The following is a 27,027-nucleotide window of genomic DNA, read 5'->3' on the forward strand; positions in this document are numbered from 1 at the left end:
TTCCCCTAGAAAACTCAATTTTCCTACAAAATCCACACCTTTTCTGACCCCAAAGTCTCACTTGGTGCTTCTGTTCTCTAAATGAGCAATAATTGGGATATTTATTCCCTTTTCCCCCTAAAAAACTCAATTTTCCTACAAAATCCACACTTTTTCTGACCCCAAAGTCTCACTTGGTGCTTCTGTTCTCTAAATGAGCAATAATTGGGATATTTATTCCCTTTTCCCCCTAGAAAACTCAATTTTCCTACAAAATCCACACCTTTTCTAACCCCAAAGTCTCACTTGGTGCTTCTATTCTCTGAATGAGCAATAATTGGGATATTTATTCCCTTTTCCCCCTAGAAAACTCAATTTTCCTACAAAATCCACACCTTTTCTAACCCCAAGGTCTCACTTGGTGCTTCTATTCTCTAAATGAGCAATAATTGGGATATTTATTCCCTTTTCCCCTAGAAAACTCAATTTTCCTATAAAATCCACACTTTTTCTCAGCCCAAAGTCTCACTTGGTGCTTCTATTCTCTAAAGGAGGAATAATTGGGATATTTATTCCCTTTTCCCCCTAATTCTGATGTAGAAAAACATCAGTTTTATTCTCTCTTTTTCCTATTTTATTCTCTTTTTTTCTTCCCAACAAAACAATTTAAAAGCTAAAACCCAACCAGGATTTTCCCTCCCTAATCTCTGAATTTCCTTTTCCTCCCCAGGGTGGATATAAACAACGATAAAAAGATCAGTGCCAAGGAAATGCAGCGCTGGATCATGGAGAAAACAGATGAGCATTTCCAGGAGGCTGTGGAGGAGAACAAAATGCATTTCCGAGCTGTGGACCCTGATGGGGATGGTAAAATCCACTTTTTTCCACCCAAAAATCCCTTTTTTCATCAATTTTGGTGTCCAGAAGTGGTTCAGGAATCTCAAATTTGGATTTTTTGGGGAAAACATGTGCTGCAAGGAGCTCTTTATTTAATAAAAAAGTGGAAAAAGATAACATAAATTGGTTTTTTCACCCAGAAAACAACCCCAAAAATGAATTAAATTCCACTTTTGATGTTGTTATTCCTAAAATCCTCTGTGGGGTTGTGATGCTGAACGAAAAGATTTTAAAATCTGGATTATTTTTAAAATCCTGAGCCCAAAACTGCCTCATCTCATCCTCTCTCTCCCACAGGCCACGTGTCCTGGGATGAATATAAAATCAAATTCTTGGCCAGCAAAGGATTTAACGAGAAGGAAATTGCAGAGAAAATCAAAAACAACGAGGAGCTGAAAATCGATGAGGAAAGTAAGTGCAGAGTGGGGTTGGGTTGGGTTTGTGGTGCTGAAATTTGGGTGGTGAAATAAAAATGGGAGAGAAACGGTTGGGGGAGAGTTTAAGTCACAAAATGGAATTTCTGTGGTTTTTTCTGCTGAAAATCTGCTGTGAAAATGGTGATTTTAGGAGGAATCTCCTTGTTTTCCTACTTAAAAAAATTAAATTTACTGTTAAATCAAACGTGAAGAAATTGAAATTTAGTGTAAAATCAGCCCCAAAGCTTTCAGTCAAAAGTCAGAAATCCTGCAGTTTTTCCACCTAAAATCTGCCATGAAAATGGCAATTTTTAACAGGAATCTCCTTCAAGAAAAGTTTAAATTTACATTAAATCAACCCCAAAGCTTTCAGTCAAGAGACACAAATCTTTCATTCTTCCTGACCAGAATCTGCCATGAAAATGACAATTTTTAACAGGAATGTCCCTGTTTTCCCCCTTTAGAAAATTGAAATTTCCTGTTGAATCAGCCCCAAAGCTTTCAGTCAAAAGGCACAAATCCTACATTCTCTGCTCTTGAAAATGGCAATTTTTAACAGGAATCTCCTTCAAGAAATATTTAAATTTCCTGTTAAATCAGCCCCAAAGCTTTCAGTCAAAAGACTCAAATCCTACATTCTCTACTCTTAAAAATTGCAATTTTTAACAGGAATCTCCCTTAAAGAAATTGAAATTTCCTGTTAAATGAGCCACAAAGCTTTCAGTCAAAAGACACAAATCCTACATTGTCTACTCTTAAAAATGTCAATTTTTCAGAGGAATCTCCCTCTTTTCCCTCTTAAAGAAATTGAAATTTCCTGTTAAATCAGCCCCAAAGCTTTCCGTCAAAAGGCACAAATCCTACATTCTCTGCTCTTGAAAATAACAATTTTTAACAGGAATCTCCCTTTTTCCCCCTTAAAAATATTTAAATTTCCTGTTAAATCAGCCCCAAAGCTTTCAGTCAAAAGACACAAATCCTTCATTCTTCCTGACCAGAATCTGCCAAGAAAATGGCAATTTTTAACAGGAATCTCCCTTAAAGAAATATTTAAATTTCCTGTTAAATCAGCCCCAAAGCTTTCAGTCAAAAGGCACAAATCCTACATTGTCTACTCTTAAAAATTGCAATTTTTAACAGGAATCTCCCTTCAATAAATTGAAATTTCCTGTTAAATGAGCCCCAAGCTTTCAGTCAAAAGGCTACATTCAAAATCCTACATTGTCTACTCTTGAAAATGGCAATTTTTAACAGGAACCTCCCTTAAAGAAATTAAATTTCCTGTTAAATCAGCCCCAAAGCTTTCAGTCAAAAGGCACAAATCCTACATTGTCGACTCTTAAAAATGTCAATTTTTCAGAGGAATCTCCCTCTTTCCCCCCTGCACTCAATATTTCAGTTTCCTGTAACGCCAACCCCAAGCTGTCACCTTTCCCTGCAGCAGTGACTCATCTCAGGAGCCCTGAGGTGACATTTTCCAGCCTGAAAAAACCAACAGAAATGCAAATGGAGCTGAAATTCTCTGCAGGGAAAACACCTGAGGGCTCTGCAGGGAAAAAACCTGAGCAGCTGCTGAGTCAGAGCTCAGCTCTTCACCTGATTTTCTTCAACTGATGTTGGGAAAATCAAATTATTCAGCCTCCACTTCCTCTCCCTGCTGTTTTCAGCCTCCAGCTGCTGTCAAAGTGCTTTTTTGGGGTTTTTTTTTAATATAAAAACCTCCTGGGTGAGTGGGGCTGAAGGCACATCCTGAGCCTCTGCAGAGACCAAAATTAAGGAGGTTGTTTTAATTAATTAGTGGGTTATTGGCAGATGATGAGTGGATGAAATGGAAGAATTCCATGGAAGATTTCAATCTTTCAAATCAGTTTAAAATCAATTGGAATCTTTAAAGAGGTTTGGATGCCAGGCTCAAATTAAGGAGGTTGTTTTAATTAATTAATGGATTAATTGGCAGATAATGAGTGGATGAAATGAAAGAATTTAGTGGAAGATTTCATTCTTTAAAATCAGTTTAAAATCAGTTTAAGAGGTTTGGATGCCAGGCCCAAATTAAGGAGGTTGTTTTAATTAATTAGTGGATAGGTATTGGCAGATGATGAGTGGATGAAATGAAAGAATTTTAAAGAATTTAAATCTTTAAAATCAGTTTAAAATCAGTTTAAAAGCAATCTAAAATCAATTGAAATCTTGAAAGAGGTTTGGATGCCAGGCTCAAATTAAGGAGGTTGTTTTAATTAATTAATGGATAGGTGTTGGCAGATAATGAGTGGATGAAATGAAAGAATTCCGTGGAAGATTTCAATCTTTCAAATCAGTTTAAAATCAATTTAAGAGGTTTGGATGCCAGGCTCAAATTAAGGAGGTTGTTTTTATTAATTAATGGATTAATTGGCAGATAATGAGTGGACGAAATGAAAGAATTTAATGGAAGATTTCATTCTTTCAAATCAGTTTAAAATCAATTTAAGAGGTTGGGATGCCAGGCCCAAATTAAAAAGTTTATTTTAATTAATTGAGAGGTGTTGGCAGATAATGAGTGTATTGTGGAATGGAATGAAAGAATTCCATGGGATATTTAAATCTTTAAAATCAATGTTAAAATCAATTTAAAAGCCATTAAAATCTTTAAAAATGGATTGTGACAATGAAATCCTAAAAATTCCTAAAAATGGATTGTGACAACTGAAACGCTACAACATTGTGACAATTGGAACCCTAAAACTGGATTGTGAACAACTGAAATCCTAAAAATGGATTGGGACAATTGAAATCTTTAAAAATGGATTGTGACAACTGAAGTCTTAAGTATTGATAATGACAACTGAAATCCTAAAAATTGTGACAACTGAAATCCTAAAAATTGATTGTGACAATCAAAATCCTGAAAACAACTGAAGTTGCCATTTCAGTTGCCATTTCAGTGGCAACTGAAATATTAAAAATGGATTGTGATAACTGAAATCCTAAAAATTGATTGTGACAAGTGAAATCTTAAATATTGATTGTGATATTGGAATCCTAAAAATGGATTGTGACAATTGAAATGTTAAAAACTGGATTGTGCCAATTGAAATCTTCACCAAATCTTTACCAAATTGATTGTGCCAATTGAAATGGTAAAAATGGATTGTGACAGTTGCAATCCTAAAAATTGGTTGTGACAACTGAAATCATAAATCTGTGACAATTGAAATGTTAAAAATGGATTGTGCCAACTGAAATCGTCACAAAATCTTTCCCAAATTGATTGGGATCATTGAAATCTTTACAAAATCTTTGCCAAACTGATTTGGATCATTGAAATCTTTACAAAATCTTTGCCGAATTGATTGGGATAATTGAAATAGTTACAAAATCTTTACCTAATTAATTGGGATCATTGAAATCTTTACAAAATCTTTGCCAAGTTGATTGGGATAATTGAAATCTTCACAAAACCTTTGCCAAATTGATTGGGATCATTGAAATCTTTACAAAATCTTTACCTAATTGATTTGGATAATTGAAATCTTCACAAAATCTTTGCCAAGTTGATTGGGATCATTGAAATCTTCACAAAATCTTTACCAAACTGATTGGGATAATCGAAATCTTTACAAAACCTTTCCCAAATTGTTTGGGATAATTGAAATCTTCACAAAATCTTTGCCAAATTGATTTGGATCATTGAAATCTTTACAAAATCTTTGCCAAACTGATTGGGATAATTGAAATCTTCACAAAATCTTTACCAAATTGATTTGGATCATTGAAATAGTTACAAAATCTTTACCTAATTAATTGGGATAATTGAAATCTTCACAAAATCTTTGCCAAATTGATTGGGATCATTGAAATCTTTACAAAATCTTTCCCAGATTGATTTGGATAATTAAAATCTTCACATTACCTTTCCCAAACTGTTTGGGATAACGTCACCTCTAACAATCCCCTGTGCCCGTTGCAATTCGCAGCGCAGGAAGTTCTGGACAACCTGAAGGATCGCTGGTACCAAGCTGACAATCCTCCTCCAGACCTGCTGCTCACCCAGGAGGAGTTCCTGTCCTTCCTGCACCCCGAGCACAGCCGGGGCATGCTGCAGTTCATGGTCAAGGAGATCATCCGTGATCTGGGTATGCCAGGGAGTTGGGGGATTTTGGGGAATTTTTTTTGATTTTTTGGGGGATTTTGGGGAATTTTTTTTTTTATTTTTTGGGAAATTTTGGGGGAATTTTTGGGATTTTTTGGTCCTTTTCTTGATTTTCCAGACCAGGATGGGGACAAGAAGCTGAAGCACAAAGAATTCCCCATTTTAATGAGAATCAGTCCAATCATTTCCAAATTTTTTTGATTTCCCAGACCAGGATGGGGACAAGAAGCTGAAGCACAAAGAATTCCCCATTTTCATGTGAATAAAGCAAATTTTTGTACCTTTTTTTTATTTTTCCAGACCAGGATGGGGACAAGAAGCTAACCTACTCTGAGCAGGAATAATTCCCCATTTTCATGTGAATCAATCCAATAATTTCCAAATTTTTGATGGTTTTTTTGCTTTCCCAGACCAGGATGGGGACAAGAAGCTAAAGCACAAAGAATTCCTCATTTTAATGTGAATCAATCCAATATTTTTCTATTTTTGATGGTTTTTTCTTTGCTTTCCCAGACCAGGATGGGGACAAGAAGCTAAAGCACAAAGAATTCCCCATTTTCATGCAAATCAATCCAATAATTTCCATTTTTTTTTCCTTTTTTTGCTTTCCCAGACCAGGATGGGGACAAGAAGCTAAAGCACAAAGAATTCCCCATTTTGATGTGAATCAATCCAATAATTTCCATTTTTGATGGTTTTTCTTTATTTCCCAGACCAGGATGGGGACAAGAAGCTAAAGCACAAAGAATTCCTCATTTTAATGTGAATCAATCCAATATTTTTCTATTTTTGATGGTTTTTTCTTGCTTTCCCAGACCAGGATGGGGACAAAAAGCTAAAGCACAAAGAATTCCCCATTTTCATGCAAATCAATCCAATAATTTCCATTTTTGATGGTTTTCTTTGCTTTTCCATACCAGAATGGGGACAAGAAGCTAACCTACTCTGAGCACAAAGAATTCCCCATTTTCATGTGAATCAATCCAATATTTTTCTATTTTTGATGGTTTTTTCTTTGCTTTCCCAGACCAGGATGGGGACAAGAAGCTAAAGCACAAAGAATTCCCCATTTTCATGCAAATCAATCCAATAATTCCCATTTTTGATGGTTTTTCTTTATTTCCCAGACCAGGATGGGGACAAGAAGCTAAAGCACAAAGAATTCCCCATTTTCATGCAAATCAATCCAATATTTTCCATTTTTGATGGTTTTTTCTTTATTTCCCAGACCAGGATGGGGACAAGAAGCTAAAGCACAAAGAATTCCCCGTTTTCATGTGAATAAAGCCAATAATTTCCATTTTTGATGGTTTTTTCTTTATTTCCCAGACCAGGATGGGGACAAGAAGCTAAAGCACAAAGAATTCCCCATTTTCATGTGATTAAAGCAAATTTTTGTCCCTTTTTTTGATTTCCCAGACCAGGATGGGGACAAGAAGCTGACCCTGCCCGAGTTCATCTCCCTCCCCGTGGGCACAGTGGAGAACCAGCAGGGTCAGGATGTGGATGACGATTGGGTCAGAGACAGGAGGAGAGAGTTCCAGGAGGTGATCGACGCCAACCGCGACGGGATCGTCACCATGGAGGAGCTGGAGGTGAGTGCTGGTGGTTTTGAGAAAAATCCTCATGAAAAACCTCAAAAGAATTGGAATTAACAGCACAATTACCACGATGGGATCGTCACCATGGAGGAGCTGGAGGTGAGTGCTGATGGTTTTTGTAAAAATCCTAGTGAAAAACCTGAAAAAAACGGAATTAACAACACAATGACCATGATGGGATTGTCACCATGGAGGAGCTGGAGGTGAGTCCTGATGGTTTTGAGAAAAATCCTAATGGAAAACCTAAAAATATTGGAATTAAAACCACAATGACCATGATGGGATTGTCACCATGGAGGAGCTGGAGGTGAGTGCTGGTGGTTTTGAGAAAAATCCTAATGAAAAACCTCAAAAGAATTGGAATTAACAGCACAATTACCACGATGGGATTGTCACCATGGAGGAGCTGGAGGTGAGTCCTGGTGGTTTTGAGAAAAATCCTAATAAAAAACCTAAAAAAAATGGAATTAACAGCACAATGACCATGATGGAATTGTCACCATGGAGGAGCTGGAGGTGAGCGCTGAAGGTTTTGAGAAAAATCCTAATGAAAAACCTAAAAATACTGGAATTAAAACAAAATTACCATGATGGGATCGTCACCCTGGAGGAGCTGGAGGTGAGTGCTGGGGGGTTGGGTAAAAAGCCTGATAAAAAACCTACAAAAAATGGAATTAACAGCACAATTACCACGATGGGATTGTCACCATGGAGGAGCTGGAGGTGAGTGCTGGGGGTTTTTATGAAAATCCTAATGAAAAACCTACAAAGAATTGGAATTAACAGCACAATTACCCTGGAGGTGATTCCTGATTTTTATCCCGATTTTTCCTGTTAATAAACCTCAAAAGAATTGGAATTAACAGCACAATTACCACAATAGAATTGTCACCATGGAGGAGCTGGAGGTGATTCCTGATCATTTTTGTAAAAATCCTAGTAAAAAACCTACAAAGAATTGGAATTAACAGCACAATTACCCTGGAGGTGAGTGCTGGTGATTTTGATAAAAATCCTGATAAAAAACCTCAAAAGTATTGGAATTAACAGCACAATTGGTATTCCTTTAAGACCTTTTCCCTCAATTCCTTTTCACTCCAGGCAAGGATGGATGGAAAATCCTTTCCAGGGCTAGGAATTAATGGGAATTCTCCCTGTTTTCCCAGGAGTACATGGACCCCATGAACGAGCACAGTGCCCTGAAATAAGACTAAAAAATCCCGATTTCTATCGGAAAATGGGGAGAAAACACTTTTAAAAACCTGTTTAAAGAGCTTTTCCTGGGATTCCAGGCTGGGATGGATGGAAAATCCTCTCCAGGGCTGGGAATTCTGATATTTTCCATGTTTTGCCAGGAATACATGGACCCCATGAACGAGCACAGTGCCCTGAAATGAGCTGAGAAAATCCTGATTTCTGTTAGAAATTGGGAACAAATGCTATTTAAAACCTGCTTACAGAGCTTTTCCTGGGATTCCTTTTCACTCCAGACTGGGATTCCAGGCTGGGATGGATGGCAAATCCTAGGAAATAATGGGAATTTCCTGTTTCCCAGGAGTACATGGACCCCATGAACGAGCACAACACTCTGAAATAAGACTAGAAAATCCTGATTTCTATTGGAAAACGGGACAAAAACCACTTTTAAAAACCTGCTTAAAGGGCTTTTCCTGGGATTCCAGGCTGGGATGGATGGCAAATCCTCTCCAGGTCTAGGAAATAATGATAATTTCCCCTATTTCCCAGGAGTACATGGACCCCATGAACGAGCACAGTGCCCTGAAATGAGCTGAAGAAATCCCGATTTCTGTAGGAAAATGGGAAAAAATGCTATTAAAAACCTGCTTACAGAGCTTTTCCTGGGATTCCTTTTCACTCCAGACTGGGATTCCAGGCTGGGATGGATGGCAAATCCTCTCCAGGGCTAGGAAATAATGATAATTTCCCCTATTTCCCAGGAGTACATGGACCCCATGAACGAGCACAACGCCCTGAACGAGGCCAAGCAGATGATCGCCGTGGCTGACGAGAACCAGAACCAGCAGCTGGAGCTGGAGGAGATCCTCAAGTACAGCGAGTATTTCACGGGCAGCAAACTCATGGATTACGCCAGGAACGTCCACGAGGAGTTCTGAGCCTCAGCCTGGCCTCTCCTGCACTTGCTGCTCCCCAAAAAAACCCCAAAACTGCAGGGAAAAAGGACTGCTGGCTGAGCTGGAGGGGTTCTTGCTGCTGGCTCTGCTCTGGCTTGGCTCAGATTCCCGAATTTCCGTCCTCCAGGTGGATTCCCTGCTGCTGGAATGGTGGGAAATGCAGGATTGTGGGGGTTCTGCCTGCTCTGGGCTGTGAAATCCAGCTGGGGTGGAATTGCAGAGGGTTGGTGTGGCTGGGGAGATTCCTGCTGGGTTGGGTTGGTGCCTGAGACAGGGAATGGCAGGAAAAGTTGGATTTAATTTCCAGGGAATGCCAGAAAAATGTTGGATTTAATTTCCAGGGAATCCCAATAAAAAGGTGGATTTAATTTCCGTGGAATCCCAGATAAAGTTGGATTTCATTTCCATTGAATCCCAGATAAAGTTGGATTTCATTTCCAGGAAATCCCAGATAAAGTTGGATTTAATTTCCATGGAATCCCAGATAAAAGTTGGATTTAATTTCCAGGGAATGCCAGAAAAATTTGGATTTAATTTCCATGGAATGCCAGAAAAAAGTTGGATTTTGGGATGGGAATGGTGATTTGATATTTTGGGAATATCCACAGCCAACTCCTCACAGCTGCTGATCCAGGGAATAACAGAGAAAAGTTGGGTTTCATTTCCATGGAATCCCAGAGAAAGGTAGGATTTAATTTCCATGGAATCACAGATAAAAGTTGGATTTAATTTCCAGGGAATGCCAGAAAAATTTGGATTTAATTTCCATGGAATCACAGATAAAGGTTGGATTTAATTTCCATGGAATGCCAGTGAGAAGTTGGATTTTGGGATGGGAATGGTGATTTGATATTTTGGGAATATCCACAGCCAACTCCTCACAGCTGCTGATCCAGGGAATCCCAGAGAAAACTTGGATTTAATTTCCAGAGAATCCCAATAAAAGGTTGGATTTAATTTCCATGGAATCATAGATAAAGTTAGATTTAATTTCCATGGAATCCCAGATAAATTTGGATTTAATTTCCAGGGAATCCCAGATAAAAGTTGGGTTTCATTTCCGTGGAATCCCAGAGAAAAGTTGGATTTAATTTCCAGGGAATCCCAATAAAAAGTTGGATTTAATTTCCAGGGAATCCCAGATAAAAAGTTGGATTTTTGGGAAGGAAATGGTGATTCCAAGGAATGTTTCACCTCCTGGGAATATCCACATTTAATTCCAGCTGGGGAATCTCAACCTCCTGCAGAGTTAGTGGGAATTTAATGCAAATTTTCACCTCTTTTTCGGGGCTGGGGGGAAATATTTATTGGATATGTTACAGGAAAAGCTCTTTGGGATTTAAATTCATTAAAATTCCATTAATTAAAACTTAGTTTAATTAAAAATTCCAGGTTTGGTGTTGGCAGCTGCACCGGGAATGAGAGATTATGCTTTAAAAAATCTGATTTTCATCTAAAACAAACCAGTTGGGAAGTTTTTCTTTGGGAATTCAAGAGCAGTGGGAATTCCCAAGGGGTTTGATTGCTGCTTAATTAAAATTCCCTGCTCCAATTAATGAGCTTTCTGCTAATTAATGATGATTTGGGGAGAATTCCAGGCTTGGCTTTTGGCTCAGCCTCCTTCTGCCCAAAATCAAATGGATTTATTTTCCCTTTGCTTCCATATTTCCTGGGAAAAAAAACCAAACCTTTGGGAAAGAATTCCTGAAAATCCCAGATGTTCTATTTGATTAAATTTATTCTCTTAATATAATGTAAATAGAAGGATTTCTGTCTCTGTTTCACTTTTCTCCTCTTTATGTGATGTTTTTATTAAATGCCTTGGATAAGAGTTTTTATATCCATTTATTTTATTCTTTTTTCCAGTTTTCCATCCAATATTTCTCTCCATGCTTTGGAGATTCTGCTGCTCTCCAGCTTTGTCAGGAAGGTGGGAAAAAAGGAAGAATAAATTCCATGGATAATCTGGTCTAAAATCGGTTTAATCCCAAAAAATCCCAGTCAAATCAGCTGAAAATTGGATTTTATTTATCCACAGGTTGTGCTGATTTAATTTGGGGACAACATGAGCATGGAATCCCAAATTCCAGGTGTTTTCTGGACTGAGGGAAGGCACAGCTGCAATTCCAGGGAGATGGAAAACCTAAAATTCAGATCCTGGAGCAAATTCCAACAGGCTGGGAATTGAAAATCCCAAATTCCAGATGTTTTTCTGGCACAGCTGCAATTCCAGGGAGATGGAAAACCTAAAATTCAGATCCTGGAGCAAATTCCAACAGGCTGGGAAATCAAAATCCTAAATTCCAGATGTTTTCTGGCACAGCTGCAATTCCAGGGAACTCTCCTGGAACTGGAAGACCCAAAATTGAGATCCTGGAGCAAATCAGTCCAATTTTAATGGGCTGGAAAAGGAAATTCCCTAATTCCCACTGTTTCCTGGAGGCAGGGCAGCAATTCCAGGGAGCTGGAAAACCTAAAATTCAAATTCCAACAGGCTGGAAAAGGAAATTCCCTATTTCCCAGTATTTTCTGCCCTCAGGGAAAGCAGGGCTGGAATTTTAGGGAACTGAAACCCCTAAAATCGAGATTTTGGAGGAAATCCTAATGGGGTGGAAAACTCAACTCCTTAATTCCCACTATTTCCTGATGATTCCCACTCTTTTCTGGACTGAGTGCAGGCAGAGCTGGAATTCCAGAGAGCTGGAAAACCTAAAATTTAAATCCTGGATTGAATCCTGAGAGACCAGAAAAGGAAATTCCCTAATTCCCAGTATTTTCTGGACTGAGTGAAGGCAGGGCTGGAATGTTAGGGAGCTGAAACCCCTAAAATCGAGATCTTGGATTGAATCCTAAGAGGCCAGAAAATGAAATTCCCTATTTCCCACTGTTTTCTGGCCTCAGGGAAAGCAGGGCTGGAATTGCAGGGAGCTCTGCTAGAACTGGGGCAAATCCTAAAATTGAGATCCTGAATCTAATTCCAACGGGCTGGAAAAGGAAATTCCCTAATTCCCACTCTTCTCTGGCCTCAGGGAAGGCAGGGCTGGAATTCCAGGGAGCTGAAACCCCTAAAATCGAGATTTTGGATAGGATTCCCAATTCCCACTGCTTCCCTCCCTCATTCCCAGGCTGCTCCTCCCTCATCCCAGCTCCTCCTGGCATTCCCAGGAAATTCCCGGCGGGAAGGAATCCCATTAACCCTTTAATCCGAGGCTGTTCCCCTCACCATTTCGGGAAGGAATCCTATTAACCCTTTCCGAGGCTGTTCCCCTCACCATTTCGGGAAGGAATCCTATTAACCCTTTCCGAGGCTGTTCCCCTCACCATTTCGGGAAGGAATCCCATTAACGCTTTCCTCTGGCGGGAAGGAAGGGGCGTGGAGCGAGCGGGAATTCCCCAGAGCCTCAGCGAGCGCAGAGCGCAGAGCTCCGCGCTGGGGACAGACAGCGCTGCGGGAGCGGCAGTTCCCCAGAGCTCCGAGCTCAGAGCTCCGCGCTGGGGACAGACTGCGCTGCGGGAGCGGGAGTTCCCCAGAGCCTCAGTGAGCTCCGCGCTGGGGACAGCGCTGCGGGAGCAGCAATTCCCCAGAGCTCCGCCGGACTCCGAGCTCCGCGCTGGGGACAGGCAGCGCTGCGGGAGCAGCAATTCCCCATAGCCTCAGTGAGCTCCGCGCTGGGGACAGCGCTGCGGGAGCGGCAGTTCCCCAGAGCTCCGCCGAGCTCAGAGCTCCGCGCTGGGGACAGGCAGCGCTGCGGGAGCGGCAGTTCCCCATAGCCTCAGTGAGCTCCGAGCGCAGAGCTCCGCGCTGGGGCCAGCGCTGCGGGAGCGGATGGCGGCTGCGGGCATCCCCTGGAGTTCCGCAGCTCCATGGATTCCCGGGAGCTCCGCGGCTCCGTGGATCCCCCGGAGCTCGGCGCTGCTGTGCTGCCTGCTGGCTCTGAGCCTGCCCGGCTCGCTGGAGTCGCTGCAAGCTCCGTGCCGAGAGCATCAGTACCGCTTCCAGCAGCGCTGCTGCAGCGACTGCGCCCCGGGTGAGCCCAGAAAATGGAATTCTGGGGGAATAGCCTGGTTGTCCTCAGGGAAATAATCTGGGTTTGGGGAATTTCTATTGTTTTCTTTGTGTAAAATCAGATTTTTATTGAAATATCCAGTTTTTCCTTGGTGGAATACCTGATTTTTGGGGAATTTCAATTTTTTCCCTTAGTGTAAAATCAGATTTTTAGTGGAATATCTATGTTTTTCTTAGTGAAATCATCTATTTTTTGGGGGGATTTCTATTTTTCTCTTAGTGTAAAATCAGGTTTGTAGTGGAATATCTATGTTTTTCTTAGTGAAATAATCTATTTTGGGGAATTTCTATTTTTTCCCTTAGTGTAAAATCAGATTTTTGGTGGAATAGCCAGTTTGTCCTTAGTGAAATAATCTATTTTTGAGGAATTTTTGATTTTTTTCTTAGTGTAAAATCTGTTTTTTAGTGGAATATCTATATTTTCCTTAGTGAAATATGTGATTTTTTGGGAGAATTTCCATTTTTTTCTTAGTGTAAAATCAGATTTTTAATGGAATATCTATATTTTTCTTACTGGAATATCCATTTTTTTTCTTAGTGGAATATCCAGTTTTTCCTCAGTGAAATAATCTCTTTTTTAGTAGAATATCTATTTTTCCTCTTAGTGGAACATCTCTATTTTTCTTACCATAAAATTTCCATTTTTAATGGAAAAAAACCCTATTTTTTTGTGTAAAATCTATTTTTTTCTTAATAAAAAATCTGGTTTTTATTGGAATATCTCATTTTTTCTCAGCGAAATAATCTATTTTTAGTGTTGTATCTATTTATAGCAGAATTTCTATTTTTAACTGCATTCTCTATTTTTTCTCAATATCTATTTTTACTCTCAACCTATTTTTAGTTCAGCAATTATTTTTAGTGTCAATCTCTTTTTAGTGTAAATTATATAAATAAATACATTTTTTAAGGAAAAATATTCCTGATTTCTAACCAGATGAACTTCCAGAAAAGTGATTTTTTTCCCCCCATTTTTCCTTATAAAAACTGCAGGATCTTAACCTTTTTTGGGGGATTTTTTACCTTTTTTTGGGGATTTTTAACCTTATTTTTGAAGATTTTTAACCTTTTTTTGGGGATTTTTAACCTTATTTTTGAAGATTTTTAACCTTTTTTTTGGGATTTCTAACCTTTTTTTGGTGATTTTTAACCTTTTTTTTGGGATTTCTAACCTTTTTTTGGTGATTTTTAAACCTTTTTTTGGGGATTTTTAAACCTTTTTTTGGGGATTTTAAACCTTTTTTTTCAGGAAAACTCAGTTTGATTTTCCCTCATTTCGATTTCCCCTAATTAAATCCTAACCTACAAATCACAGGAATTTTCTCCCTGAGGATTTAATTTTTATTTTAATTTAATTTATTTTCATTTAATCTTTAATCCAATTTAATTAAACCTTAACTTAAGCTGAGCTGAAAGCCAAAACTAACCGTGGGAGGATTCACAGAAATCTTTTATCTCTCAAAAAATTTCCTCTCACAACCGAAAAAACAAATTTTTATCACTTTTGGGGGTTTTTTTTGCACTCTCCGCAAATCTGTGGGGAAATTTTATTTTCCAGCAGCTCCTGATGACAAAAATGTGAAGATTTTTAACCTAAAATCCCTAAAAATCTCCTTTTCTTTGGCAACTTGGAGATGCTGAAATTCAGAGATAATGAAAATGTAGAATATTATTGCTGTTCTCTGGTCTTTGGGGTGTTTCTGGATGTTTTTGGGGTGTTTTTGGGGTATTTTTGGGGTGCTTTGGGGTTTTTTTGGGGTGTTTTGGGGTATTTTTAGGTGTTTTGGGGTATTTTGGGGGCTTTTTTTGGGGCAGAGGATGACTATTCCAGCTGGAATGGCCCCATTCTGGTCACTGTGTGATCCCAATAAATGGAAATTTGGATTTTTTCTCCCCTGATCCCTCATTCCCAGTTTTTGGGGAGTTTTTGGGGTATTTTTGGGGCGTTTTTTGGGGCAGAGAGGATGAATATTCCAGCTGGAATCACCACATTCTGGTCACTGATCTCAGTAAATGGAAATTTGGATTTTTTTCTCCCCCTGATCCCTCATTCCCAGTTTTTGGGGAGTTTTGGGGTGGTTTTGGGTGTTTTTGGGGTGTTTTTGGGGCTCTTTTTAGGTCAGAGGATGAATATTCCGGCTGGAGTTGCCTCATTCTGGTCACTGTTTGATCCCAATCAAAGGGAATTAGGATTTTTTGTCTCCCCTGATGCCTCATTCCCAGTTTTTGGGGTTTTTTGGGGAGTTTTGGGGTATTTTTGAGGTGTTTTTGGGGTATTTTGGGGCTTTTTTTAGGGCAGAGGATGAATATTTCAGCTGGAATTGCCCCATTCTGGGCACTGTTTGATCCCAATAAATGGAAATTTGGATTTTTTTCTCCCCCTGATCCCTCATTCCCAGTTTTTGGGGTGTTTCTGATGTGATTTTGGGGTATTTTGGGGTGTTTTTCAGGGCAGAGGATGTGTAGTTGCTGAGGTGTTTCTGAGGTGTTTCTGATGTGTTTTTAGGGTGTTTCTGATGTGTTTTTGGGGTATTTTGGGATGTTTTTCAGGGCAGAGGATGCACAGTTGCTGAGGTGTTTCTGATGTGTTTTTGGGGTGTTTCTGAGATGTTTCTGAGGTGTTTTTGGGGTGTTTTTGGGTGTTTTTCATGGCAGAGGATGTGCAGCCGCTGCACAGCCACAGCAGACACCTGTTTTTAGGGTGTTTCTGATGTGATTTTGGGATATTTTGGGTGTTTTTCAGGGCAGAGGATGCGCAGTCGCTGCACAGCCACAGCAGACACCTGTTTTTAGGGTGTTTCTGAGGTGTTTTTAGGGTGTTTCTGAGGTGTTTTTGGGGTATTTTGGGGTGTTTCAGGGCAGAGGATGCGCAGCCGCTGCACAGCCACAGCAGACACCTGTTTTTGGGGTGTTTCTGATGTGTTTTTGGGATATTTTGGGTGTTTCAGGGCAGAGGATGCGCAGCCGCTGCACAGCCACAGCAGACACCTGTTTTTAGGGTGTTTCTGATGTGATTTTGGGATATTTTGGGATGTTTTTCAGGGCAGAGGATGCGCAGCCGCTGCACAGCCACAGCAGACACCTGGTTTTAGGGTGTTTTTGGGGTGTTTCTGATGTATTTTTGGGTGTTTTTCAGGGCAGAGGATGCGCAGCCGCTGCACAGCCACAGCAGACACCTGTTTTTAGGGTGTTTTTAGGGTGTTTCTGATGTGATTTTGGGTGTTTTTCAGGGCAGAGGATGCGCAGCCGCTGCACAGCCACAGCAGACACCTGTTTTTAGGGTGTTTCTGATGTGATTTTGGGTGTTTTTCAGGGCAGAGGATGCGCAGCCGCTGCACAGCCACAGCAGACACAGTCTGCTCTCCCTGCCAGGATGAATATTTCAGCTCTCAGCATCACCACGGCTTCTGCCGCAGCTGCACCGTCTGCAACCCCCGTGAGTCTGGGCTGCGAATTTGGGGGAAAAAATCCCTTTTTGGGGTTTTCTGGGATGAAAGGTGATGCTGGTTGGTGGGTGGGGCAGGGCTGGGCCTGCCTGAGAGCTGCTGCTCTGAAATTGGTCAGTTGTTCAATTAATTATTCAATTGTTCAACTCATTGTTCAGTTGTTCAACTGTTCAATTAATTATTCAGTTGTTCAATTAATTATTCAGTTGTTCAACTAATTGTTCAGTTGTTCAACTGTTCAGTTAATTATTCAGTTGTTCAATTAATTATTCAGTTGTTCAACTAATTATTCAGTTGTTCAACTGTTCAATTAATTATTCAATTGTTCAACTAATAGTTCAGTTGTTCAACTGTTCAGTTAATTATTCAGTTGTTCAATTAATTATTCAGTTGTTCAACTAATTGTTCAGTTGTTCAATTGTTCAATTAATTTTTCAGTTGTTCAACTAACTGTTCAGTTGTTCAACTGTTCAAGTCATTATTCAATTGTTCAACTAATTATTCAGTTGTTCTACTGTTCAATTCATTATTCAGTTGTTCAATTGTTCAATTATTCAATTAATTGTTCAGTTGTTCAATTGTTCAATTATTCAATTAATTGTTCAGTTGTTCAATTGTTCAGTTATTCAATTAATTACTCAGTTGTTCAATTGTTCAGTTATTCAATTAATTATTCAGTTGTTCAATTGTTCAGTTATGCAATTGTTCAATTATTGAAATGTGAAATGGTTCGATTGTTCAATTAGTTGTTCAATTATTCAGTTGTCCAATTGTTCAGTTATTCAAATTTTCAATTGTTCAATTGTCCAATTGTTCAATTATTCAATTGCCCAACTACTCAACTGTTCCATTCTTCAATTCTTCAGTTCTTCAATTATTAAATTCTTGAGTTATTCAACTGATGAATCAATTATTCAATTATTAAAATGTTGAATTGTTCAATTGTTGAAATGTGAAATTGCTCAACAGTTCAATTAATTGTTCAATTATTCAGTTGTCCAATTGTCCAATTGTTCAGTTATTCAAATTTTCAATTGTTCAATTATTCAATTGCCCAACTACTCAACTGTTCCATTCTTCAGCTCTTCAGTTCTTCAATTAATTATTAAATTCTTCAGTTATTCAATTAGTGAATCAATGATTCAATTATTAAAATGTTCAATTGTGCAATTATTGAAATGTGAAATTCTTTGATTGTTCAATCAATTGTTCAATTGTCCAATTGTTCAATTGTTCAGTTGTTCAATTATTCAAATTTTCAATTGTTCAATTATTCAATTGTTCAATTCTTCAATTCTTCAATTATTCAATTGTTCAATTGTTTAATTGTTCAAATATTCAATTCTTCAATTCTTCAGTTATTCAATTAATGAATCAATTATTCAATTAATGAATCAATTATTCAATTATTAAAATGTTCAATTGTTCAATTGTTCTAGTCTTCCATTCTTCAATTATTGAAATGTTCAATTATTCCATTCTCCAATTCTTCCATCATTAAAATTGCCAATTATTAAATTATTGTTGAATTCTGCAGCTTCTCCACCCAACAAATCCCCCGAGGAGTTCATTGTTGTCATTTCCTAATGAATTTTTGTCATTTTTTAATGAATTTTTGTCATTTTTTAATGAACTTTTGTTGTTCCCTAATGAATTTTTGTTGTTCCCTAATGAATTTTTGTCATTTTTTAATGAATTTTTGTCACTCCCTGATGAATTTTCATCGTTCCCTAATTAATTTTTTGTCATTCCCTAATGAATTTTTGTTTTTCCCTGATGAATTTTTGTCGTTCCCTGATGAATTTTTATCATTCCCTAATGAATTTTTGTAATTTATAAATGAATTTTTGTCATTCCCTAATGAATTTTTTGTCATTTTTTAATGAATTTTTGTCATTCCCTGATGAAGTTTTGTCACTTTTTAATGAATTTCTGTCGTTCCCTGACGAATTATCATTTTTTAATGAATTTCTGTCGTTCCCTGATGAATTTTTTAAATGAATTTTTGTCGTTCCCTGATGAATTTTTGTCACTTGTTAATGAATTTTTGTTGTTCCCCAATGAATTTTTGTCACTTTTTAATGAATTTTTGTTGTTCCCTGATGAATTTTTGTCATTTTTTGATGAATTTTTGTCGTTTTTTAATGAATTTTTGTCGTTTTTTAATGAATTTTTGTCATTTTTTGATGAATTTTGTTGTTCCCTGCTGACTCCCAGGTCAGGGCAGTGTGGAGGTGAAGAAGTGTGAGAAGACCTCAGACAGAGTGTGCATGTGCCAGGCGGGCTTCATGCCCACCGGGAGCCCCCTGGGCAGCGGTGAGTCCCCTGGGCATTCCCAAAACTCCCAACATTCCCAGAATTCCACCTCAGTTTGGGATGGAATTCCCAAAATTCCACCTCTGGTTGGGATGGAAGTCCCAAAATTCCCAAAATTCCCAAAATTCCACCTCTGGTTGGGATGGAATTCCCGGAATTCCCAAAATTTCACCTCACTTTGGGATGGGATTCCCAAAATGCCACCTCACTTTGGGATGGGATTCCCAAAATCCTAACCCAGTTTGGGATGGAATTCCCAAAATTCCCAAAATTCCACCTCAGTTTGGGATGGGATTCCCAAAATTCCCAAAATTCCACCTCAGTTTGGGATGGAATTCCCAAAATTCCACCTCAGGCTGGGATGGAATTCCCAAAATTCCCAAAATTCCACCTCAGGATGGGATGGGAGTCCCAAAATTTCACCTCTGTTCAGGATGGAATTCCCAAAATTCCACCTCAGTTTGGGATGGAATTCCTGGAATTCCCAAAATTCCACCTCAGTTTGGGATGGAATTCCCAAAATTCCCAAAATTTCACCTCAGGCTGGGATGGGATTCCCAAAATTCCCAAAATTTCACCTCTGTTCAGGATGGAATTCCCAAAATTCCACCTCTGGTTGGGATGGAATTCCTGGAATTCCCAAAATTTCACCTCACTTTGGGATGTGATTCCCAAAATCCTGACCCAGTTTGGGATGGAAGTCCCAAAATTCCCAAAATTCCCAAAATGCCACCTCAGTTTGGGGTGGAATTCCCAAAATCCTGACCTGGTTTGGGATGGAATTCCCAAAATTCTGATTCATTTTGGGATGGGATTCCCAAAATTCCACCTCAGTTTGGGATAGAATTCCCAAAATCCTGACCGAGTTCGGGATGTGATTCTCAAAATTCCATCTCAGTTTGGGATGGAATTCCCTAAAACCTGACTCCAGTGAGTCCATCTGGGATGTGATTCCCAAAATCCTGACCCAGTTTGGGATGGAATTCCCAAAATTACCAAAATTCCACCTCAGTTTGGGATGGAATTCCCAAAATTACCAAAATTCCACCTCAGTTTGGGATGGAATTCCCAAAATTCCACCTCAGTTTGGGATGGAATTCCCAAAATCCTGACCCAATTTGGGGTGGAATTCCCAAAATCCTGACCCGGTTCAGGATGGAATTCCCAAAATCCCAATTCCAGTGAGTCCATCTGGGATGTGATTTTCCTGAATAATATCCATGATTGATAATCCTTTATAATATCTATAATAATCCAATGGATAAAACAGGGAATTCTGTCATTTTCCTGGATAATATTAATAATTAATAATCCTTGATAATATCCATAACAACCCAGGGAATTCTGCCATTTTCCTGGATAATTTCCATAGTTTTCCAGTGGATAAAACAGGGAATTCTGCCAATTTCCTTAATATCCATAATTGATAATCCTTGATAAGCTCCATAATAATCCAATGGATAAAACAGGGAATTCTATCATTTTCCCTGATAATATTAATAATTGATAATCCTTGATAATATCCATAATAACCCAGGGAATTCTTCCATTTTCCTGGATAATTTCCATAGTTTTCCAATGGATAAAGCAGGGAATTCTCCCAATTTCCTTAATAATATCCATAATTGACAATACTTAATTATATCCATAATTATCCAATGGATAAAGCAGGAAATTCTTCCATTTTCCTTGATAATATTAATAATTGAATAAAATCCACAATAAAATTAATTAATAAAATCCATAATAAAATTAATTAATAAAATCCATAATACAATTAATTAATAAAATCCATAATAACCCAGGGAATTCTTCCATTTTCCTGGATAATTTCCATATTTTTCCAATGGATAAAGCAGGGAATTCTATCATTTTCCTTAATAATATCCATAATTGATAATCCTTTATAATATCCATAATAATCCAATGGATAAAGCAGGGAATTCTGCCAATTTCCTGGATAATATCCACAATAATCCAACGGATAAACAGGAATCTCTGTTTTTAGGAATTTTTTGGGTTCTGTTAAACCTGCCCCAAGCCAGACAAACTTTATAATTATGATTTTCTTACTCACTGAACTCAAATTTTGCCTTTTCACCCCATTTTTTTCTTTTTCCAGAGTGCTCCAGATGTCCTGAAGGGACTTTTTCCAGAGGGAGGAATGAGAACTGCCAGCCTTGGACCAAGTAGGGAAAGTTTCTGGGAATTCCCAACTTTTGGGGTTTCATTTTCATGGGAAAATCCCAAATTGGGATCAATAAATCCAAATTCATTTTCACTGGAAAAGCCCAAATCAGGATCAATAAATCCAAATTCATTTCCACAGGAAAAGCCCAAATTGGGATCAATAAATCCAAATTCATTTTCACTGGAAAAGCCCAAATTGGGATCAATAAATCCAAATTCATTTTCACTGGAAAAGCCCAAATTTGGATCAATAAATCCAAATTCATTTTCACTGGAAAAGCCCAAATTTGGATCAATAAATCCAAATTCATTTTCACTGGAAAATCCCAAATTGGGATCAATAAATCCAAATTCATTTTCACGGGAAAAGCCCAAATTGGGATCAATAAATCCAAATTAATTTCCACAGGAAAAGCCCAAATCGGGATCAATAAATCCAAATAAACCTGGATTAGTTTTTCCCCCTGCAACGCCTTTAATTGGCTTTAATCCCTGTGGAATTAAATTTAATCCCTGTGAAACTCCCTGTGGAATGTGGGAATGGCAAACCCTGAGTTTGGGGGGGAAAAAAGAGAATTTGGATTTGGATTCATTTGGTTTTGGATTTGGACTGATCTAGATTTGGATTTGCATTGATTGGGATTTGGATTTAAATGGATTTGGATTTGGATTTGGATTTGGATTTGGATTTGGATTTGGATGGATATAGATTTGGATGGATCTGGATTTGCATTGATTAGGATTTGGATTTGGATTTATTTGGATTTGCATTGGTTTGGATTTGGATTGATTTGGATCCGGATTGATGTGGATTTCAATTGATCTGCATTTGGACTGATCTGGATTTGGATTGATTTGGATTTCAATGGATTTGGCTTTAAATTGATTTGGATTTGCATTGATTTGGATGGATGTGGATTGGGATTGATTTGGATTTGGATTGATGTGGATCTGGATGGATTTGGGGTTGGATTTGGATTGATTCGGATTGATGTGGATTTAGATTTATTTGGGTTTGGATTGGTGTGGATATGGATTGCTGTGGATTTGGATGGATTTGGGGTTGTATTTGGATAGATTTGGGGTCAGATTTGGATGGATTTGGGTTTGGATTTGGATGGATTTGGATCGGTTTGGATTTGGATGGATTTGGATCAATGTGGATTTGGATGGATTTGGGGTTGGATTTGGGGTTGGATTTGGATGGATTTGGGGTCAGGTTTGGACTGATGTGGATTTGGATTGATGTGGATTTGGATGGATTTGGGGTCGGATTTGGATGGATTTGGATAGATTTGGATGGATTTGGATGGATTTGGGGTCAGATTTGGATGGATTTGGATGGATTTGGGTTGGATTTGGATGGATTTGGATCGATGTGGGTTTGGATGGATTTGGATGGATTTAGGTTGGATTTGGGGTCAGATTTGGATGGATTTGGATGGATTTGGTTGGATTTGGATGGATTTGGATGGATTTGGGGTTGGATTTGGGGTCGGATTTGGATGGATTTGGGGTTGGATTTGGATTGATGTGGATTTGGATGGATTTGGATGGATTTGGATGGATGTGGATGGATTTGGGGATGGATTTTGGGTTGGATTTGGACAGATTTGGATGGATTTGGATGGATTTGGGGATGGATTTGGAAGGATTTGGATGGGTTTGGATGGGTTTGGATCAATCTGGACCCACATTACCCACCATCCCCCAGCTGCAGCAGCTCCGGGCAGCTCACACTCCGCGCTGGCACAGCCACCGAGGATTCTGTCTGCAGCACCTCGGGGGACTCTGGAACTGTCACTGTCACCTCCTCCCGCCGTCCCTTCCCCTCCCAGCCGCCGGGAAACACCTCTGGGGACACCAGCAGGGACAGCAGTGTCACCAACAGGGACAGCAGTGTCCCCAACAGGGACAGCAGTGTCACCAGCAGGGACAGCAGTGTCACCTCCGGGGACAGGAGTGTCACCGACAGGGACATCATCATCCCCTCGGGGTGCCAGGATGCCAGCAGCCCCGCAGAGCCCAGCTGGGGTGAGGGAAACTGGGGAATTTGGGGGGAAAAATGGGAATTCTGGGGGAGAAATGGGAATTATGGGGGAGAAATGGGAATTTGGGGGGAAAATGGGAATTCTGAGGGGAAAATATGGGAATTCTGAGGGGAAAAATGGGATTTCTGAGGGGAAAAATGGGAATTCTGAGGGGAAAATGTGGGAATTCTGGGGGAAAATGGGAATTCTGAGGGGAAAATGTGGGAATTCTGGGGGAAAATGGGAATTCTGGGAAAATATGGGAATTCTGGGGGAGACACTGGGAATTCTGGGGAAAATGGGAATTATGGAGGGAAATATGGGAATTCTGGGGGGAAATATGGGAATTCTGGGGGAAAATGGGAATTCTGGAGGGAAAACTGGGAGTTCTGGGGAAAAAATGGGAATTCTGAGGGGAAAAAATGGGAATTCTGAGGGGAAAAAATGGGAATTCTGGGGGAAAACTGGGAATTCTGAGGGGAAAATATGGGAATTCTGGGGGAAAATGGGAATTCTGATGGAAAACTGGGAATTCTGGGCTGGGAGACACTGGGAATTCTGAGGGGAAAATATGGGAATTCTGGGGGGGAATGGGAATTATGGAGGGAAACTGGGAATTCTGATGGAAAACTGGGAATTCTGAGGGGAAAAATGGGAATTCTGAGGGGGAAATGGGAATTCTGGGGGAAAATATGGGAATTCTGATGGAAAACTGGGAATTCTGAGGGGAAAAATGGGAATTCTGGGCTGGGAGCGACCAGAGCTGGGCATTTCCAGCTGGAGCTGGTTTTTGGGAACTGAAATCCCATTTCCCAGCAGCCTTTCCTGTATCTCACACAACCTTTCAATATTCCACATTTCCATCTGAAGCTGTTTTGTGGGAACTGAAATCCCATTTCCCCAGACTCTGGGAACTGAAATCCCATTTTCCCAGAAACCTTTCCTGTATCTCACACAACCTTTCAATATTCCATATTTCCATCTGAAATCCCATTTCCCCAGACTTAGGGAATGAAATCGCATTTCCCCAAACTCTGGGAATGAAATCCCATTTCCCCAAAAGCCTTTCCTGTATCTCACACAGCCTTTCAATATTCCATATTTCCATCTAAAATCCCATTTTCCCATTTCCCCCATTCCCTTTGGAATCTCCACCTCTCCCTATCCTGCACTCATTCCCAGAGCTCTGCATTCCCTCTGCAATCTGCACCACCACGGCCACTCCAGCCTGACTCAGCAATCCTTTTTCTGCTGTTTTTCCCCTACAAATTCCCCATTTTTCCCCCGGCACGGCAGGTTCCCTGTCGCTGCTGGTGCTGTGCCTGCTGCTGCTGCTGCTCAGCGGGATGTGCATCGTGCTGCTCATCGCCCAGGCTGCCCAGAGGGAGCCCAGCGCTGCTCCAGGCTGCAAAAACCACAGTGAGAATCCTCATTTATTTGGGGAAAAATGGGGAAATTAACGGGGAAACGTGGGTTGGGGTGCTGGGTTGGAAATGGGGGGGATTGGGGAATAATTCTGTGCTGGGAGTTGGGTAATTGATAAAAGAATTCCCTGCAGGGGAATGGATAATTGATAAAAGAATTATTCCCTGCAGGGAATTGGATAATCAATAAAAGAATTATTCCCTGCAGGGAATTGGATAATCAATAAAAGAATTATTCCCTGCAGGGAATTGGATAATCAATAAAAGAATTATTCCCTGCAGGGAATTGGATAATCAATAAAAGAATTCCCTGCAGGGAATTGAGTAATCAATAAAAGAATTATTCCTTGCAGGGAATTGGATAATCAATAAAAGAATCACCCAAAGGGAATTGGATAATCAATAAAAGAATTATTCCCTGCAGGGAATTTGGTAATTGATAAAAGAATTCCCTGCAGGGAATTCCCTAGATTTGAAATTTGATAATTAATAGAAGAATTCCCTGCAGGGAAAGCCAAGCACCAACCCAGATATCCCAAATAAAATCCCAAATATCCCAAATAAAATTCCAAATACACCAAATAAAATCCCAAATAAAATCCCCAATAAACTAAATAAAATCCCAAATAAAATCCCAAATAAAATCCCAAGTACCCCAAATAAAATCCCAAATATCCCAAATTAAATCCCAAACAAAATCCCAAATAAAATTCCAAATAAAATCCCAAATACACCAAATAAAATCCCAAATAAAACCCCAAATAAAATCCAAATAAAATCCCAAATAAAATCCCAAATAAAATCCCAAATATCCCAAATAAAATCCAAAATAAAACCCCAAATACCCCAAATAAAATCCCAAATAAAATCCCAAATAAAATCCCAAATAAAATCCCAAATAAAATCCCAAATAAAATCCCAAATACCCCAAATAAAACCCCAAATAAAACCCCAAATAAGATCCCAAATAAGATCCCAAATAAAATCCCAAATAAAACCCCAAACGCCCCAAATAAAATCCCAAATAAAATCCCCAATACCCCAAATAAAATCCCAAATAAAATCCCAAATAAAATCCCCAATACCCCAAATAAAATCCCAAATAAAATCCCAAATAAAATCCCAAATATCCCAGATAAAATCCAAATAAAATCCAAATAAAATCCCAAATAAAACCCCAAATAAAACCCCAAACAAAATCCCCAATACCCCAAATAAAATCCCAAATACCCCAAATTAAATCCCAAACAAAATCCCAAATAAAATTCCAAATAAAATCCCAAATATCCCAAATAAAATCCAAAATAAAATCCCAAATATCCCAAATAAAACCCCAAATAAAATCCCCAATACCCCAAATAAAATCCCAAATAAAATCCCAAATAAAATCCCAAATACCCCAAATAAAATCCAAATAAAATCCCAAATAAAATCCCAAATACCCCAAATAAAATCCCAAATAAAATCCCAAATATCCCAGATAAAATCCAAATAAAATCCCAAATAAAATCCCAAATACCCCAAATAAAACCCCAAACAAAACCCCAAATAAAACCCAAAATATCCCAGATAAAATCCCGAATAAAACCCCAAATAAAATCCCAAATACCCCAAATTAAATCCCAAACAAAATCCCAAATAAAACCCCAAATAAAATCCCAAATAAAATCCCAAATAAAATCCCAAATACCCCAAATAAAATCCCAAATAAAATCCCCAAATAAAATCCCAAATAAAATCCCAAATAAAACCCCAAATGCCCCAAATAAAATCCCAAATAAAATCCCAAATATCCCAAATAAAATCCAAAATAAAACCCCAAATACCCCAAATAAAACCCCAAATAAAATCCCAAATAAAATCCCAAATAAAATCCCAAATAAGATCCCAAATAAAATCCCAAATAAAATCCCAAATAAAATCCCAAATATCCCAGATAAAATCCAAATAAAATCCCAAATAAAATCCCAAATAAAATCCCAAATCAAACCCCAAATAAAATCCCAAATCCACCCCAAATCAACCCAGATAAATTGTGTTTTGCAGAGGAGAGGAGCTGCAGGATTCCCATCCAGGAGGAGCAAATGGATTCCAATTCCAGCCTCATCAAAAACTGACCCCAAAATTCTGCATTTTCCTGCTTTTCTGAGCCCAAAGATCCACACAGTGCTGGGATTGTAATTAATGAGCTAATTAATTAATGAGGGATGGGGCCAGGATTAATTAGGGGTTATCCTGGCATTGATTAATTAGGGATTGTCCTAAATTTTTTTATAATTTAGTGAGATTTCCCTTCATTCCTCAGGAATGGAATTCGATTTTCAATGGAGAAATTGAAATTTCAATTGAGAAATTGAATTTTCAATTAGAATTTCCA

General features: G+C 38.9%; 2 protein-coding genes across 2 annotated transcripts; both read left to right on the forward strand.

The window, feature by feature from the left end:
- Positions 1–709: 709 nt before the first annotated feature.
- LOC146422049 (45 kDa calcium-binding protein-like) lies at positions 710–11,009 on the forward strand (the record flags this gene model as incomplete). Its single annotated transcript, XM_085046768.1, has 6 exons — positions 710–846; positions 1,174–1,287; positions 5,249–5,407; positions 6,844–7,019; positions 8,984–9,536; positions 9,636–11,009. Coding segments are annotated over 5 exons (763 nt in total), but the record flags the coding sequence as incomplete, so codon positions are not given.
- A 1,834-nt stretch (positions 11,010–12,843) lies between these two features.
- Positions 12,844–26,975, forward strand: LOC146422050 (uncharacterized). Its single transcript, XM_085046769.1, has 7 exons — positions 12,844–13,206; positions 16,558–16,680; positions 18,908–19,006; positions 21,129–21,195; positions 22,911–23,230; positions 24,523–24,645; positions 26,697–26,975. The coding sequence occupies exons 1-7, from the start codon at positions 13,005–13,007 to the stop codon at positions 26,765–26,767; spliced, it is 1,005 nt and encodes a 334-aa protein (XP_084902895.1). The 5' UTR covers positions 12,844–13,004; the 3' UTR covers positions 26,768–26,975.
- Positions 26,976–27,027: the final 52 nt, after the last annotated feature.

This window comes from Lichenostomus cassidix, unplaced genomic scaffold (assembly GCF_008360975.1).
Source record: "Lichenostomus cassidix isolate B80296 unplaced genomic scaffold, HeHo_3.0 HiC_scaffold_805, whole genome shotgun sequence".
Classification (NCBI taxonomy): domain Eukaryota; kingdom Metazoa; phylum Chordata; class Aves; order Passeriformes; family Meliphagidae; genus Lichenostomus; species Lichenostomus cassidix.

Bases quoted from the DNA above. Each gene is read 5' to 3' on its own strand.
- LOC146422050 (XM_085046769.1), top strand. From the start codon at position 13,005: ATGGCGGCTGCGGGCATCCCCTGGAGTTCCGCAGCTCCATGGATTCCC. The intron at 21,196-22,910 runs GTAGGGAAAGTT...ACCATCCCCCAG, and splicing joins AACTGCCAGCCTTGGACCAA to CTGCAGCAGCTCCGGGCAGC. The intron at 23,231-24,522 runs GTGAGGGAAACT...CCGGCACGGCAG, and splicing joins CCCCGCAGAGCCCAGCTGGG to GTTCCCTGTCGCTGCTGGTG.